Below are 17,394 nucleotides of genomic sequence, written 5' to 3'. Positions count from 1 at the left end.
ATGGTTAACTTTATGGTTAAATTTATGTAATGTACATGTTAGTCTGGATATCAGTATGCACAGGGATCTTGGAGCACCTTAGAGAGTAACTAAGAGAACCAAGTTGGTACCATAAACTACCGTAGACTATGTTTACCTTGGAGTAGTTCTCAACCTGTGGGTCCCCAGCAGTTTTGGCCTACAACTGCCAGAAATACCAGCCAGTTAGGATTTCTGGGAGTTGAAGGCCCAAACCTCTAAGGACCCACAGGCTGAGGACCACTGCCTTGGATGAATTTTACTAAATAACAAATGGGTGGCCTTCTCTTACCCTCCTGTCCTCAGTTATGAAACATCCACTTAAAAGAATCACATCTGGCAGTGTACAACACAGATTTGCACTTATATTGTCACATACAAATACATTTTAGAAACAAGGTGCCTCTAGATGTTTTTTTTTTAAAAAAAAAACATTTATTGTCGCCTACCGTCAATGTCTGCTCTTCTCCAACGTTTGTCTGCATAAAGAGACAGAGAGAAAGGAGAGAGAAAACAAAACAATAAATTGGGTACGGAAGCACAGAAAGATTTTAATAAACAAGAATTAAGAACAAAGGGTCAAGACAGCACAACAGACATGTTTGCATGCTTTCTCTAAGGTGCTATTGCAGATCTACAGAAATAAGTCAATGGAAATCTTCAAGAAAGAAGCTCTACCTGAATATCTTGAAGCTTCTAACTCTATATTTATGTTAAAGAAGGTCTACGTAAAATTAAAGATCTCCAAGTAAGCTGAAATAAGTGGGATGGTTTGAAAGAATTATGATTATCCTGAAATTCTGAAAAGCAAAGTTAAAGTATCATTCAGATTTAGGGCCTCAGGAAACTCTCTTGAAATGGAGATAGTGTCAGAGCACTGATTCCCAAACTCTGGTCCTCTAGGTGCTCTGGATTTCAGCTCCCAGGACCCTTAGCTACTTTGGTCAATGGTCAGAGATTCTGGGATCTGAAGTTCAAAACACCCAGAGAACCAGAGTTTGGGAATTTGTATTGGCACAATGTGTCAATACAATGGACTGGGGTTGGGTTGAAATCTCCCTTCTTCACGCTCCACCTCCATGCTTTCCTCATCAATTAGTTTGGGCTTTAGAGGTTAAATTGTTACAGGAAACTACACCTCCATGCCTTATGAAGAGCTTCCTAGCTTGGAAACAGATGTGTATCTCACCTTCCTACTCATAGTAATCCAGTAAAAGACATTACATTACAATCCCATAGCAGCACGGGATAGGTTCCTGAACTTACAGTGGAAACAGAAAACTATGGATACTAGTGAACACTATGGATATGAATTACTTCTGTCAAATGTTACCATAGCATCAACCTGGAAGATCTAGAAACTTTATGGTAACTTCTGGCAGAAGTAAACCACAGAATTGCCTGAAGGGCTAAGAAAATTCTTGGGAGATGATATATTTTGTCAAATGTGGGTAGGGGTACTGGTCCCGCATGGTAACGGGAGTTGTACTGTACTTGTTCAATCTTGACTCTTCTTTCTACTGTGGTCCCAGCCAAGTCAACCTGAAATCAAATTAATATCTCGAGTTACTTTATTTGACCATTTTATCTGATGTGGTCTAACTGTTGATGTAGTGCATTGCAAGGTCTGAGTTTGTTCCAAATTAAACAAGGTAAAATATCAACAGCTGGTATTTAAGAGTGGATAACTGTTCTCTAGATGCAGATACAATGTACATGACTTTTCCCTGCCAAACTAGAAAGAAAATAGATTGCGTACATCATACCATGTCACTGACAAATAGCTGTGAGCCTCATTGTACATCATATACTAATCATTTAATTCTGATCCTGACATTTAATTCTGACCAACATAGCAAGAAATATAATGTCTACAAAAATGGCTGCCTACTTAAAATGTTTTCTACTCTGGATCATCAAATAGCATTATACTTAATAACATAATTAAATGACTCAACATTTTATTACAGATGAAGATTAAATATCCAAAAATGTTCTTCCAGTAAGTAACTTTAATCCTTAGGGTTAAGGAGCTAAAAGAGGCATATGAGCATAAACAAGACTGTGAAACTATTTCTTTTGCACAGAAAATAAAGAACAAATGCAAGCGTGTTCCTATATCTGCTTAATTCTATTTTGTTTCTAACTTCAATACAGAAAACTTATGTTAGAAAAGGGTGCTTTCATTTTTATGTACAAGAGAGAGGTGCATTTCCTTTCTTAGGCAAGAAAAGCTGATTGCTAATGGTTACTTAGCAGTTTTTATAATTCATGTCCTCCAGATAAGTATACTAGGAAGAATACAACATCTGACTTCTGAAGCTTCCAGGATAAAATACAAACTGCCTATTCAGTGTTTTACAAGGTTTCCAATGCTATATAAATCAAAATCGTAATCACAATCTGAAGAATACATGCAGAAGTAAAATCTCATACACATACATGCCTGTTCAGGTCTCTTGCATGTAAAATACTGGCATATACTAATAAATATGTTAACCTCAAGAATAAGTTCTGTTCAGATATCAGCCAGCACCCATTAAATCAAAAAATAGCTCCCTAAGATCTACAGAGATACTCGCAGGAACACCTCAGAAAGTGAGAGTCCAAAAGTGTCAGGTTAAAACCTGGAACCTCAATCAGTGGCTGATACTGGATGAGAACCCACCCACCCCCCCCCCCCCCCCCCCCCCGGGCACACAGAATACTAGGCGACTTGGAAGGCTCTGAACATACTGTGCTCTGGCACCACAAGGTGCAGAGCCAATCTTCAGTAATGGGACTGCAAAGTGGAGTCCTCGACATGCGAGTGTCGAGAAGAGTAAACCACAGACCACGTACTACAATGCAGTCTGAGCCCTGCCACATGCACAATGGAGGACCTTCTTATAACACCACCAGAGACACTCCAAGTGGCCAGCTTCTGGTCAAAGGACATTTAGTATAACGCCAAGTTTTTAACTTTGTTTATGTTTTTAAATATATTATAAATGTACCCTCAATTCGCTTCTGAAATGACAAATAAATAAATAAATAAATAGTTGAGGGCAGGTTTTGCATCCCAAATTGCAGACTTTTATATGACTCACGGATAAGTTCAAGGTCTTTTCTTGAAGGGAGAAAAGTACCAATGTTGATGTCATTTCCCTGCTCAGACATTTTAAAAAGCCAGAATCGGCATCATAGAATTCAGAGGGGATTTTTAGGTTCTCTTTCTTGCTTTTTGCCACTCAGAGAAGGGGATGCGAGAAGTAAAGAAATCACATTGGATAAGTCAATCAAGGCTGATTCATGAAAACCACCACTCCTCTTAATGTTCCTCCAGCAACAGCAAGATTATACCTCTGGGCAGTTAAACCAGGAAATCCCAACTGGATGGCCCCCCATGAGGGTCTTCCTCCAGGAGCAAACCAAGAATGGGCAACTTGGAAGTCCCTGAACAGACTCAGAAATGGAGTGGGCAGTTCAAAAGGCAAAATGGCACTACCTAGAAGAATCCTCCACCTTGTGTGACTGTGGAGCAGAACAAAAACTCAGCATCTCTATGCTTGCCCACAATGCTCTGCCTCATGCACAGAGGAAGAACTCTTTAAAGCTACAGACAATGCAACCACTGTTGCCCATTTTTGATCAAAAATTATTTAGCTGCTTGTGTTCCCTCTATTTTATCGGTTTTATACTAATTTTTTAATATTATGCTTTTGACACAAAAAAGTTAAAAAAATTCCCTGATCTTTTACAAAATGTATTTACGCCTGTTAAGTCTATCTTGCTTTTTTCCTTCTTGTCTAACTTTGTCTAACTCAGTGGTTCTCAACCTTTTTTTTGACCAGGGACCACTTTGACCAGGGACCACTCTCCAACATTAGTACCAAAAGGGTTATGAATTAGTTTTTGCTCAGTTTAGTTATTTGGAGTATTGATTCAGACCACATCAGCTCTAGTTTTTGATACAGAACACATGCCATCCAGTAGTCTCCATCTGCTCTCCCACAGAAAACCATATTTAATCATCTAGAGCCAAGGACCTTATTTTAGGTCTCGCAGTCCACCAGTGGACCGTGGCCCACAGGCTGGGAACCACTGGTCTAAGTGGAAGACAAAGCAGCATTGGTGCAACAGGAGAGAAACACAGATTGGTAAGGTGCAGTGATGTATCTGTAATAAACAAAGTGTTAAAGCTTGGACAAGGAAAATGGGATTCTATCATAACCGATCATGACCTAACAAGCAGTGCTTCCTTATAACTGGCAAGATCAATAGCTGCTACCTCCAGAATCTCCTATTAACCATTCACAAACATCAAAATAGAAAACCAGGAGAAAACTGTGTTATGTCCCGATTAAAGCAGAATTGCTTGATGCCTGAGGAGCAAGTAAAGAGACCCCCCCTCCCCACAAAAAAATTCTATTTGAGAGATAAAAAAGCTAGCAGTAATTATGTGAGACAAAGCTTCAGTACCCAGTAGGAGTGAAACACTTTATCTATAATGAGGAACTTGCTGCTCAGGCTTTGTGCAGCTTCATTCTGATTAACTGCCAAGCAAGTTATCATTATAATACATTCCCATGGCAATGCCAATGTGAGGGAAAGTTATCTTCCTGCATAAATGTCACAAGGGGATGGGATGAGTTAGTTCTGAAACACTAATAACTGTGCTCGGCAAGTCAGCGATCTGAAGGGAAGACAATATTTGCTTCCTTCTAGAGGTTAGAAACTCTATGGTGAAAAAGTAACTTTTTCAAGCTCTGTTTGCTTGCTTGCCCCCCACCCTAACAGAATGAAAATAATGCAAAAGCATGGTATAAAGCTCATAGCATATTCATGGAATGACTTATTTCACTAATGAAGGAAATAATGGTTTCTCATTAATCATCCATTCTCTTATAAAACATGATTCAAATATGATATACATTTTCCAAGAAAAGCTTGAAAACAGAATATGTATTCAGGCTCTCAAAACTGGCATGATGAAGCCTGACTCAACAGTGGCTTTTGCTCTGTCATATGACAAACCAAGTCACACGATACAGTACAAAGATACTGAGGTTTTTATTAATCCTGTTGAAGAAGGTTCCAGTCGCATGTGGGTGGAGTTTTTAGGTGGAAGTATGAGGTATTTTATTATGAAAGCAGAATATTAACTCATTAAGATCATTAAGCCAACAACAACAACAACAACAACAACAACAATTTTTATACCCCGCCTCCATCTCCCTGAAGGAACTCGGGGCAGATTGCAAAGGGACAAGCCCAGAGAGCACAGAGTTAAAAATATAACACAATAAAATAAAAACAAAAACAAATAGAAACATTTCACAATAAAACATAACATAATAAAAACAGTACCAAGGAGAGTACTAAAAGTGCTCCATTCAGAGGGCTCTGAGTTTGTGCAAAATTCCTAGATAGAGCTAAGGGAAGTGCAAAATTCAGTGGCAGTGATGGGTATGGTATAGTGGTTGGAGTGCTGGGTTATGACTCTGGAGAACAGAGTTCAAATCCCTATCCAGCCATGAAACCCATTGGTGATGATCAATTTTGAACTTTCATAAAAGAGAGAGAGCCAGCGTAGTGTTTTATGCATTGGGCTAGAGACCTCATCACATTAGGAAATACTCCATTTCTGAAACTGATTGAGAACAATTTCCAATGGTTCCAATCACATGACGTTTACCCCAACCAGTCAACAACCCGTTGAAATCCGTCTGCAAAACATCACAGAAACAGAGTATTTCTAGACAATATTGTAATCTTAGTGTTTGAAAAACCACACAGTTTTTTGTTGCTACAGTTTTTGTGTGTGATCAGAAAATCAGTATGCAACGATATGACTTGTCATCAGGGGGTGTGTCTGATGGATGGAGTCTCATGGCCCTGGAATTTCATGATGGAAGTTGCCACCATTTCTGTTTGGGATGTCAAAGGAAAAAGATCTCCTGTATTAAGGAAATCAGAAATTACCCCTTTACCTCATCATCATCATCATCGCCATCATATTTTTTAAATAACTGGAATCTGCCCAATTTCTTTTTCCATAACAATAGACTCCTGAGAAGTCCTTATTAGATTCCTCAAAAGTCCTTATTAGGTTCCTCAGAACTCCATATTTCATGCCAAAAGGTAGCAATCAGGCGAATGCATTTACTGCAAGTATGTTTTCAAATCCTGTGTGAGTCGTATTTTGAGGCTTAGAGGCTACATCACCACACCGATTTAGAAAAAAAAATAGGGAAAAAAACCTCAAAAACATAGGGGGTATTTCAAATGGATTGAGAGGAGCCAGTCTTCAGCATTTTCTGAAGGTAAGAATAGTAGTATTTGGGTGTGATGGAGTCAGTATGCATCTTGTCTGCATTCAGTATGCATTTTACCAGAAAAAATTACTGGGTGCATACTGATAGATACAGTTTATTTCCTAATGTGATGAGGTTGTAGGGCAGAAGACCAGATCTGAATTCCAGATCAGATGGTTGAATCCACCAATGTAGAATCCACGAATACGGTGGGTCATTTCAATTTATCTAATGTAATCCTATGTCATTTCTGCTTTAGTTATTTTTAAAGTACTAATTTCTACTCAATATGGGGGTGGGATTTTAAAACTTTTTCAAGTGTCAATTGGAATTTTTGGAATCAATCTTGAATTAAAAACACACGTAGGTGATTTGATTGATTCAACTGATTAATCAGGCTCCAAACATCCAGTACTAATGGATCACTGCATTAATACGAACTCATGGTTTCCATTGCTGCACTAAGCCCTGTCACTTGTTAGGTTTTTATGTAGGCACCCAAGTCCCTCTTTCTTCAGCAAAGTTTGCTGATAGTGCTATTTTCTCTATCATGTAGGAAGTTGGGTACTTAGTAGTTTTTTTTAATAAAAATGCTCATAAGTAAATCAAGTTAAATATTTTGCTATAACTGTGTAATTTGCTTAATCCCTCAATGATTATTGCTAAATGTGATCTGATGGAATTATGCAGAACTCTTGCCTAAAAATCAGCAAACTACATACACGAAGATTATTTGCATGAGAAAAGGTTTGGTAACTTGGGTTAAAAGTTTCTAAAAGCAAATACATTATAAGCTCAAAAGGGCTTGTGAGAGTAGCAATCCTTAAACCCTATTATAACCTATTAAGGGAACCAAATAAAGCACCTTGAATTTTGGTATGGGTCCAAAGGAGCTATTTAGCTTTGAATACTTGTCTCTTCATACCAGCAGGGATGGCATTTCTCTTGTCACTCCAGACAGTGCTGGTGCCTCATCAAAATACAACTCCCATGATTTCATAGCATTGCACCATGGCAGATAATGTGATGTCAAGCTGCATTAATACAGTGTAGATGCACCCACATTTTTCCAAATTTTATTTTAATAGCTTGTCATTTTCTTTTTCTTTTAAAAAAACGCTTTAAAAATAAATGACATAACTTATACATTCCATCTTTATAAATAAAGAATGCAACTAATGTCGTGGCTCCTATGATCTTTGCCGATTTGCACTCCGAGCAAAATAGTTTCCTATATAGAGGCAATCCCCAAGTTACAAACACCTGACATACAAAGGACTCATAGTTAAGAATGGGGGTGAGAGAAATCGACCCCTCAGAAGGGAAATTCACTCCTGAAAGAGTTATCATGGGGAAAAGGTACCTCCATTGAAACTTTATTGTTTCCACAACAAGCCATTTTTTTTCAAAATCCAGTGATTACCTGGACAGAAAATGAGGTGAAATCTTTTGAACAGGGGCACAGGCAGCAAAATAAACACCACAGGGGTCTTAACCCTTCCCTATGCTGTCCAAAGTGCTCTCTCTCCCTCCCTCCCTCCCTCCCCTCTCTATATATAGAGCTGGGAGGACTGCATGTACAGTCCATAGTGAATAGTCCATATTGACCACCTTTCTGCTGTCTGCAATCCATTGGAATGGTTTGCTCCCAGTTCTTGATCCAGTGAATTTATATGCCTGCCAGTTGTATGTTCTTGCTGTGCCTTCTGTTCTCAAACAGGAATACAGATGTCACTTCCTAAGAACTATTGCTGCCAACATTATTTCACTCATACAAAATAAATACTGTACGCCAATTTATTCTGGATTGAAATCAATGGAATTTCACAAATATTTTGGATTCAGTATGCACCTAAAAGTCACATTCAAGAAAAGTTATTTGTAATATGTGATTACACCTCAACATAGAGAAACACCTCTGCACAAAGGATACTTCCATATCCATGGAACCACAAGCCATGATTGCACTTACCCGTGTCCAAGGTATTTGTTCGACCTATCACAGTTCTATGGTATGCGTCCACTAGAAGCTGTTCATTTCAATACACTTCACTATTATCCAACATTTCACATTTCCATGCTATGTCCAAATACATAATTGTCATGGATATGGGGGTCTTGTTGAAGTGTAACTTTGCATATTATTCTACCTCATTGGAAGTGCATTCCACACAGGAGGGATGGGAGCAATATTTGAAGATACCTGGCAAATAGTAAAATAATCTGTTTCTCAAATGTAAAGAATCCAACTCCAAACTTGGTATCATCTAAATGGCAAGCACTAAGGAGCTGATAGTCTAAATGGCAAACACTAAGGAGAGATCATCCGGGGTTTTGGAGTACAGTGCCATCTCTACGCAGATGACACCCAACTCCACTACTCATTTCCACCAGATTCCAAGGAAGCCCCCCCCCCCAGATACTGGACCAGTGCCTGGCCACTGTGACGATCTGGATGAGGACAAACAACTGTGGATCAATCCTGACAAGACAGAGGTCCTCCAGGTCAGTCGCTTGTCTGACTGGGGTATTGGGTGGCAACCTGTACTGGATGGGGTCGCACTCCCCTTGAAGTCACAGGTCCATAGTTTGGGGGTCCTCCTGGACTCAACACTGAAGCTAGATGCGCAGGTGTTGGTGGTGGCTGGGAGAGCCTTTGTACAATTAAAACTCATGTGCCAACTATGACCATACCTTGTGAAGTCTGGCTTGACCATGGTGGTCCATGCCTTAGTTATCTCTAGACTGGATTACTGCAATGCACTCTACGTGGGGCTACCCTTGAAGATGGACCAGAAATTACAACTTGTTCAACATGCAGCAGCCAGATTAATAACTGGGGCGAATTACAGGGAAAGGTCAACTGCCCTGTTTAAGGAACGTCACTGGCTGCCATTTGTCTTCCAGTCCCAATTCAAGGTGCAGGTTATCATCTACAAAGCCCTAAATTGTTTGGGACCCGCCTACCTTCGTGACCGGATCTCTCTCCATGAACCAGCCCGAGCTCTTAGATTCTCAGGGGATGCTCTCCTTTCGCCCTTGCCATTATCACAGGCTCATCTTGTAAGCACAAGAGAGAGAGCCTTCTCCTCTGTGGCCCCCTGACTCTGGAACTCATTGCCCGGTGAAATTAGGAAGGCCCCCACCTTAGAAATTTTCAAAAGGGATCTCAAAATCTGTTTTTTCCGATGAGCTTTTGGAGAGTAGCCATATTATCATACATAGTTGTTCCCCCTCAACGGTTTTTGTCCCCAGAGTATATTTCCCCATCTGTATGAAGGTATATATTTATGACCCCATTCCTTTAAGAGTTTCTCTTCCACAAACAATCTGCTCCATCCCTATCTCATCCTGATTTTAGTACTTTTAGTATCTTAGTTTTTATCTTGCACATGCGGCCCACTCATTGTTATGTTATGTTATGTTATTTTGTATGACTTTGCTTTATCGTTTTTGTACTGATATGTTGTATGTATTTTACTGTGTTGTTATTGTGTTTTGGTTTTACTTTATTGTAGTATGCTGTTGGGCTTGGCTTCATGTAAGCTGTCCCGAGTCCCCATTGGGGAGATGGTGGCGGGGTATTAAATAAAGTTTATTTATTTATTTTTCCTAAATTGGGGGGGGGGGGGAATAAATAAGGCTATTTTGTGCTGATGTAAGAGGTGGAGGAAGGGCCAGAGCAAGAAAAGGAAGTCATTGCCCTGTTCTACTTTCTTTCAAAGTTTCTTGAATCATCCATGATTCTTGGCATTTAATACAGTCTTTTGAGGATCACTTTTAGGGTCCAGGTAGGAATTTTGCTTCTCCCTTGGCCTTTATAGAGGAACAGGGGGAAGGTGTTTTGCTTATCTTATTCTGATTCACCATGGAACTTTAGAAAAATTTGCTTTGAAATAAGATATTATCTTCAACACAATGTAAGAACATTATGTTTAAAGTTAGGTATTAATTTAAATCAACATATCATTGCAATAATTAGTATTTTAACAGTTAGTGTGGGAAAGTGAATACTTGGTTAATAATGTGTGAGAACCTATAGTAATCTTTTTGTGAAAGGCATTTCTTTGGAGCATTGGGTCATAGTACTATTGACAAGAAGAATTCTGCACTGATGAGAATCTGTTTCACTCAACACTTATTTTATGCAAAATTTATTCATTTTTTTTTCTAGGGAAAATTAATTTCTGCACAGAAAACAGCTCTTTCTGTGCAAAAAACCCACAGCATTTTCTGTGCAGAAAATGTTGTTTTCTCCACTGTAAGCAGTGTGCTTTGTGCAGAGCATTTTTTTTAGTTTCAACACTACTATTTTATATCTTATGTTTTATTTAATTGTGTTTTATCTGGATTGTTATATTTTACTATGTCCTTATTTTAATTATGTTTTTGCTTTAATGGATTGTTTTGCTTTTGTGTCTTGTGGGCCTTTTTCCCATATGTAAGCCATCCTGAATCCTTTTGAGGAGATGGTGGTGGGGTATAAGAATAAAGTTATTGAAGTTATTAAAGTCAAATGCAAGTTTTGTGGAGAGTAAGTCCTCATTCGCAAATATAATTTAAATACTTTAGTTTTTGAAGACCTTCTTGTGGTGAAAATAAAACTGCTTAAATTGTTCACCCCTTCCTCCAAGAAGAAAATTGCCAAACTACATCCCTATCATATAACTTTAAATAACATTCCTTATATAGTGGTGTAAACATTTGAATTGAAAACTCCATTTATAAAATAATTTGCACATTGCACCAAATTATTTATCCCATACAAGAACATCAATTGTCCATCAATTACAGAAAACCTTCTCTTATTTCATCATTACTGCAAGGAAAAATAATAGTTTAGCATTATTGTGCTAGAAACAAACAGGGGAGGTCTGTTTCCATGGCAAAGCATAACATGAATGGTTCAATGTCTATAATGATGCTTGATTTTACACAACCTGGTACTTTTTGGTAAACAATTGCAGACATGTATTCAATCTAACTGCTATTTTCTTCACTTCCCTGCTTGGTTAAGCACATTAATATATAGATCTTTCTCAAAGAACCCTTTATATTTTTAAAAAGCCCCCAGCAAAAATCAAAGTACTGAAATGTTTTCTCTTGTGGGTGAGTTTGAAAAAGCGAACATTCATGGATCATTAAGAAAGCGGTTTCTGCATCTTGTATCACTTTGGAAATATATACAAACATTTATGAAGCTCTGAAAAAAGAAGAGTTCTGAAATAAGTGATCATTAGGAACACTTCCTATATATAGTTTTAGAGATCCATCAGCCTCGGCATCTGGAACTGGCCTTTGGCTGATCACTGCCTTTAATGGAGGGGTGGGACAGACAAAGTAATGATCATAACTTTTCTATTTTATAATAGGAATACCATTTTACTGTGCCATGATATATAATAGAAAGTACGCATCCACGGATTTTGGTATATACGGAGGGAAGGGGAGTCCTGAAACCAAAACCTAGTGGATAGACCCAAGGACCTTCTGCACATAAAATATAGCATATAAGACATATCTATAAATATGACAAAACATGTAACTTCTCTAGAAATATACCAAACCCAATGGTATCCCTTTTGAACAGGGACAGACCTGAATCCATTCCCCAATGACTACAGTCAATAGTCGTACAAGGAATGCTACTTGTAGGCAGAAAATTCAGGCAGAGATGCCCAGTAAATCTCTGGTTATAGTAGGAGTTGAGCTAAGGGCATCAACCAGCTCACACTCATGTTTTTCATATACCAGTCTATGCACAGATGCACTTCCAACGAAATCTCCATATATCCATCATAATAAAAACCGCCCCTTGATTTTTTTGTGTGCAGACAACCATTCATCATATTTACATTTAAAATCATCACATTGTTCAAATTACTTTTGCCAGATATACGAGTGGTATTGATCCATACATAAACGGGGGGGGGGGGGGGGGATGTGGCATGGAATCAGGCTAATCCCATAAAGTTTTTGATCTGCAGCACATCTGAAACATGGCTTCCCCAACCATTTCTGTATTGACCCAGCTAATCATTCTTTTTGAGACCTCACATTGTCCTCAAATATATCTTTATGTCTCCAATGGGACAACTATCCACTTTGCAAACTAATTTTAATTACACATTCTTTGGTGGAATAAATGGAACTGCACAAATGCTTGTTTCAGTTGATTTACTTGTTCTCTTTACACAGTTCTATATGTCATAGATTTAGAAAAAAACACTTTTCATTTATTTAAAACAGAATTTGACTTTTAAAAGAAGGTTTCATGTAGACTTTCTGGATTTATTCAATAGATGAAAAACCTTGAAATAAAAAGGAATTCCCTGTTGCATATTACTGGATTGATGTACCTCTCTTTCTGGATCATCTCATTTCCTTTTCTCTTGTTCATGTTACTTACAAGCCATGAACATGCTGTTGTGTGAAAATTCTTATGTTTTGCAGTGATATTTTCCACCTTCAAGAATACGACCCTTGGCATTGACTGTGAAAATGCAGAATGCAACTACTTTCATTTATAAGATGTTAGGCTGCTAGTGTGATGTAATGGTTTGAGTGCTAGACTATGACCCTGGAGACTAGGCTTCAAATTCTTGCTCAGCCAAGGATAATTGATCTTGGGCAACTCATGCTGTCTGAGACTCAGAAAAAGGCAAGGACAACTCCCCTCCAAACAAATTCTGCCAAGAAAACTCCATGATAAGTTCACCTATGGAATACAATCAAAGCCCTCAATTTGAATATTGAAGGTTTTTGGTTTTGTAGCTGTAGCACATGATGAATACAACCAGCAAAGAATCAGACAATGCCAAAAACAACATTAAGAGTTGGAACAATAACTGGATGTTTACATTTTAGACCACACAGACAATTAGTCAAAACAACAACAACAACCCAGCAACGTACAATGCCGTTGACCTTAGTTATTCAAACTAGAGAAGGAGAGCAGATATTCTAGATGATTTTGCATCTCTCTTCCAGAACCTCAGGTATAATACTGGCAAAGCATTTAGACCATGATGAATGAGATGTACTGCACAAACATTCATTGTTTTATTTAGAGACTGGAACATTTGTTTAGGTTACTTTTGTTTTGCTTGTTCAAAGCTATTTCTGCATATGTTCTGATGAAGCATTATCTAACCAAGTGCAGGGCCAACTTATCCATTAGGCATTTTAGGCACAGTGCCTAGGACATTTATTATTTATTTATTTATTTGCTTTATTTCTATACCACGTTTCTCAACCTATATTAGGTGACTCAATGCGGTTTACACAGAATTAATTACCACACAATAACAATTAAAACATAGCATATACAACAGCAAACACACAACATTCATACAGTGCCTCGATCTCAAACAAGATCCAGTCTCATATCCTTATGCCGTTCCTATGTTCAGTTTACCGTCATTCTGTGTGCAATTGCGCTGATTAGCCAAACGCGTCGCTTGGTAGGGCATTCCATAACCGAGGGGCCACCACCGAGAAGGCCCTGTCTCTCGTTCCCGCCAGCTGCGCCTGCGACGCAGGCGGAACCGAGAGTAGGGCCTCCCCGGACGATCTTAATGTCCGTGTCGGTTCGTAGGAGGAGATGCGTTCGGAGAGGTAGGTGGGGCCGGAACCGTTTAGGGCTTTGTAGGCTAGTGCCAGCACCTTGAATTGTGCCCGGTAGGAAATTGGCAGCCAGTGGAGCTGGCTCAACAGAGGAGTGGTGTGCTCCCTGAGAGCTGCTCCTGTTAGCAACCTGGCTGCCGAGCGCTGGACCATCTGGAGCTTCCGGGCAGTCTTCAAGGGCAGCCCCACACAACTCAACACAACTCAACAACAAAAAAATCATGTAGTCTTGAATTTTAGGCCTGTTCCTTGGATTATTGTGTTGATTCAGAAAATTCCATTGGATAGGCCACGTCAGTCCTAGTTGGTTAGATATGGTTATGATTTTCTAAGGGTGAGCAGATGAAGATCCATTGATGGCACATGTTATGTATCTCAAAAATGAGAACTGATACAGAAAACTGGTGCCATTTTTGGAATCAGCAGATCAAATATATACAGAAACAGGGCTATCATTTGAGTTACAGACTTAGACTATAAATATGTTTGTTTGTCAGATACATCATTACCTTTAATGAGTAATAACAGTAAGTATCTTTTGAGTACAACAAGCAAAATAACGCAATCATCTTGTAATATATAGAAACCACAAATTATAGTTGGAATCTAGTCTTCTTTGATCTACTGCCTTCTTTCTCATCTCATCACACCTAACCAAACAACTACAGATGTCACAATAAAGAGGACCAGAAATGTTTTGTTAATTTTTGGTAAGTTAGTCGTATTTTCCTTCCTTACTACCAGAAACATGCTTTCCTTGTTCTTAACAGAGAACATTTTTAAAAGGGTACAGACAGACAAGTGTTTGCATTTAACATTCCAGGAACAACCACATCCAAGACTGTAGGTTTATGAGGTTTTAACTTAGCATTATTTTGCGAACAAGCATCAATTCATTAAAATATTTATAGGCTAAATTTTGTCCAAAGCACTTATCAATGAAATAAAAACAAAAACTAAGATTGCTCAATAAAAATAAAGTAAAAGAACATTTGTTGCAGATCCCAAAATGAAGTCCAAACTATACTCTCAACTGGTTTCTAAAAGCAGATTGCACCAAGTGCTTCATCTCAAGAACCTGGAAGAGTTTCCAAGCATTATCATTAGCTTTTAGTATTCGGGCAAAAGCAATATTTTACATTATGGCCAGAATTATCCATCACAATATTTGGTGCTTAGTTTTATGCATACATAGCTAAGTAGAAGGGATGCAGAAGAATCCTATTAGTGAATTGTTAGAATGCATAATATAACAGTAGCAAACGGTCCTGATGTACAATGGTCCGCATGTGCAAGGGTCAATTTGCTAGCACTCCTATGTAGCATCATAAAAACATCCTGTTGCTGAAAATGAACACCATGAAACTGCATGATTCTATTTCCCACAGCTTTTAAGTCCACTATTTGTTGTCAACTAAGTCAACTTCAACTTATGGCGATTCTATAAATGAGAGACTTCCAAGTTGTCTTACCCTCAAGAGCTCTTCTCTGGCCTTGTTGTGGTTTCTTTGATTGAGTCTATCTATTTGGAACGTGGGCTTCATCTTTTGATATTTCACCCCACTTCTCTATGCCCTATCTTCTTTTCTAGCAAGTCTTCCCCGCCCGTGAAATGGACAAAATACAACAGCCTCAGAATTTTGGCTTAGATAAAAAGCAAATAATTGCAGTTCATTCAAATCCTGTTATAACGCTGGAATAGTCTTTCTGCAAGTTTTTTCAGCACATTTCATTACTGAGGATTTTACAACTGAACAATTAAACTATTTGGTTCCCATGATGCCATGGAATACTTCAGAGTTGTTTTTGGAAAGGTAACTTCCTGGTATGGCTATGCTCCCTTTGCACTTGCTCCCCCGTGAATCTGGCTACAAAACAAAGAGGATTTTAGAGCCTTTACATGTACCAATACTTCAGGGAGCTACAACTGTGACTTTAGTGCAATCTTGAGAATATTTATTTGGAAGTGAGTCCCACTGTTTTCAAAGGACCTTATTTCCATATAGATGTATATGAGACGTGGGCCGGAAGGAAGATTAATTTGCATGTTCATTGTAATCACTTAAATCCCACATAGGAATTGAATACACACACACATACACACACACACACTATACACATGTCTTTACAATTGTAACTTAAGAGGACAACCCTATACACAAGTCACAGAGAATATACTGAGTCTTATTTCCAGGTATTCAGATTTGTTCATTCTAGTTCACAGCAGAAACATAACCTAATAGTTATGATAAACAATTAAATTAATAAATAAATATCTACAAGGTAGCATGCCAAGCTTTGGGGAACCTACAGAAGGACTGACAGGCTTGCTTTGGAGATTGTTATGTGCCTCCAGGCAACCCTAAGGTGTTTTGGTGACAGAATTTGTTGAGAGGGATTAGTCCTTTGCCTTCCTTTAAGGCCGAGAGAGTGTTACTTGGCCAAAATCACCCACTGAAGTTGCATGGCTGTGTGAGGATTCGAACCCTGGTCTCCCAGTGCCTAATCCAACACTCAAATTCCTGTACCACAGTGGCTCTTGGAAATTAAAGTCTGAAGTCAATTTACTGGCACAGGGTGGTACAATAAATGTGCCAGAATGGAAAGCACACTTTGATTACTGCTTAGTTGTAAGTCAAGTAAATATCAGTATTACAAGCTACCTTATATTGATGTGCTGCTCACATCAACAACTTTGAGTGAAATCCTTGATTCAAATATGACTTTTGACAGCCTTGGTTTCCCCTGGCCCAATCTGCAAGGCATACCATAAGAATTATGAAAGAAATAGATTTCCAGAGCTCATATAATATATTTCTACAATTCCAAGATGCACTTCTCCCTCTCATATAAACATTTCTAAAAAGAAGGTGCATTAGAACTGAGGGTGTTTTTTATATACAAATAAAGGGGTTTTTCCTGTTGGTGGTAATGAAATTAGTACGCATCTTACAATCAATGGTGTCTTAAAATCAAAGAAATGCTGTATTATGAGGACACTATTTCAGTTCTCTTTCTTTGATCCTAAACAGTAAATCACAGGATAACTAAGATGTTTGAAATACTGCAGTGCCTCAAACAGTCTACTATCTGATTTAGAGCAGGAAATTATTTGCATCACAAAAATTAATTGGAAATCAGTCAATTTATTGTGTATTTATAAAATTGCACAGAAATCTCTGACAAAATGTAATTGCCTTACTGATATAGTTGGTTGATAGTAGCTGTGCCACATTGCCATAAAGAGGATATATTTAAAGGAGTATGAGATTAAATCCTACAAAGGTGAACTTTTACTAACGTCTAAGGAATTACAGGAGGAAGTTCTCTTGTAATTTGCAAAAGCCAATCTGTAATGTGAGAGTCTTTAAGATAAACTATGGTACCAATTTGTTAAAAAGTCAAAACACAGGAAATGTATCACCTAAATTGTATATATGATTTGAAACTTTTC

At 38.3% G+C, this 17,394-nt stretch overlaps 1 protein-coding gene across 4 annotated transcripts in view; it reads right to left on the bottom strand.

Annotated features, from left to right (window-relative positions):
* Positions 1-17,394, bottom strand: part of SLC24A2 (solute carrier family 24 member 2) — a 108,087-nt gene that overhangs the window by 53,207 nt on the left and 37,486 nt on the right. For 3 of the 4 annotated variants that reach the window (XM_060762437.2, XM_060762442.2, XM_060762438.2), the window contains exons 3-4: positions 1,513-1,560; positions 468-497 (exon numbers count right to left, since the gene is read on the bottom strand). In XM_060762437.2, coding sequence (XP_060618420.2) covers positions 468-497; positions 1,513-1,560 — 78 coding nt within the window. The remainder of the gene's footprint in view (positions 1-467; positions 498-1,512; positions 1,561-17,394) is intronic. The other variant, XM_060762441.2, reaches the window with a different exon arrangement.

The sequence above is a fragment of the Anolis sagrei genome, chromosome 2, assembly GCF_037176765.1.
Source record: "Anolis sagrei isolate rAnoSag1 chromosome 2, rAnoSag1.mat, whole genome shotgun sequence".
NCBI lineage: Eukaryota > Metazoa > Chordata > Lepidosauria > Squamata > Dactyloidae > Anolis > Anolis sagrei.
The sequence above is the reverse complement of the archived record's forward strand: the minus strand, read 5'-3'. Positions and strand labels throughout refer to the sequence as shown.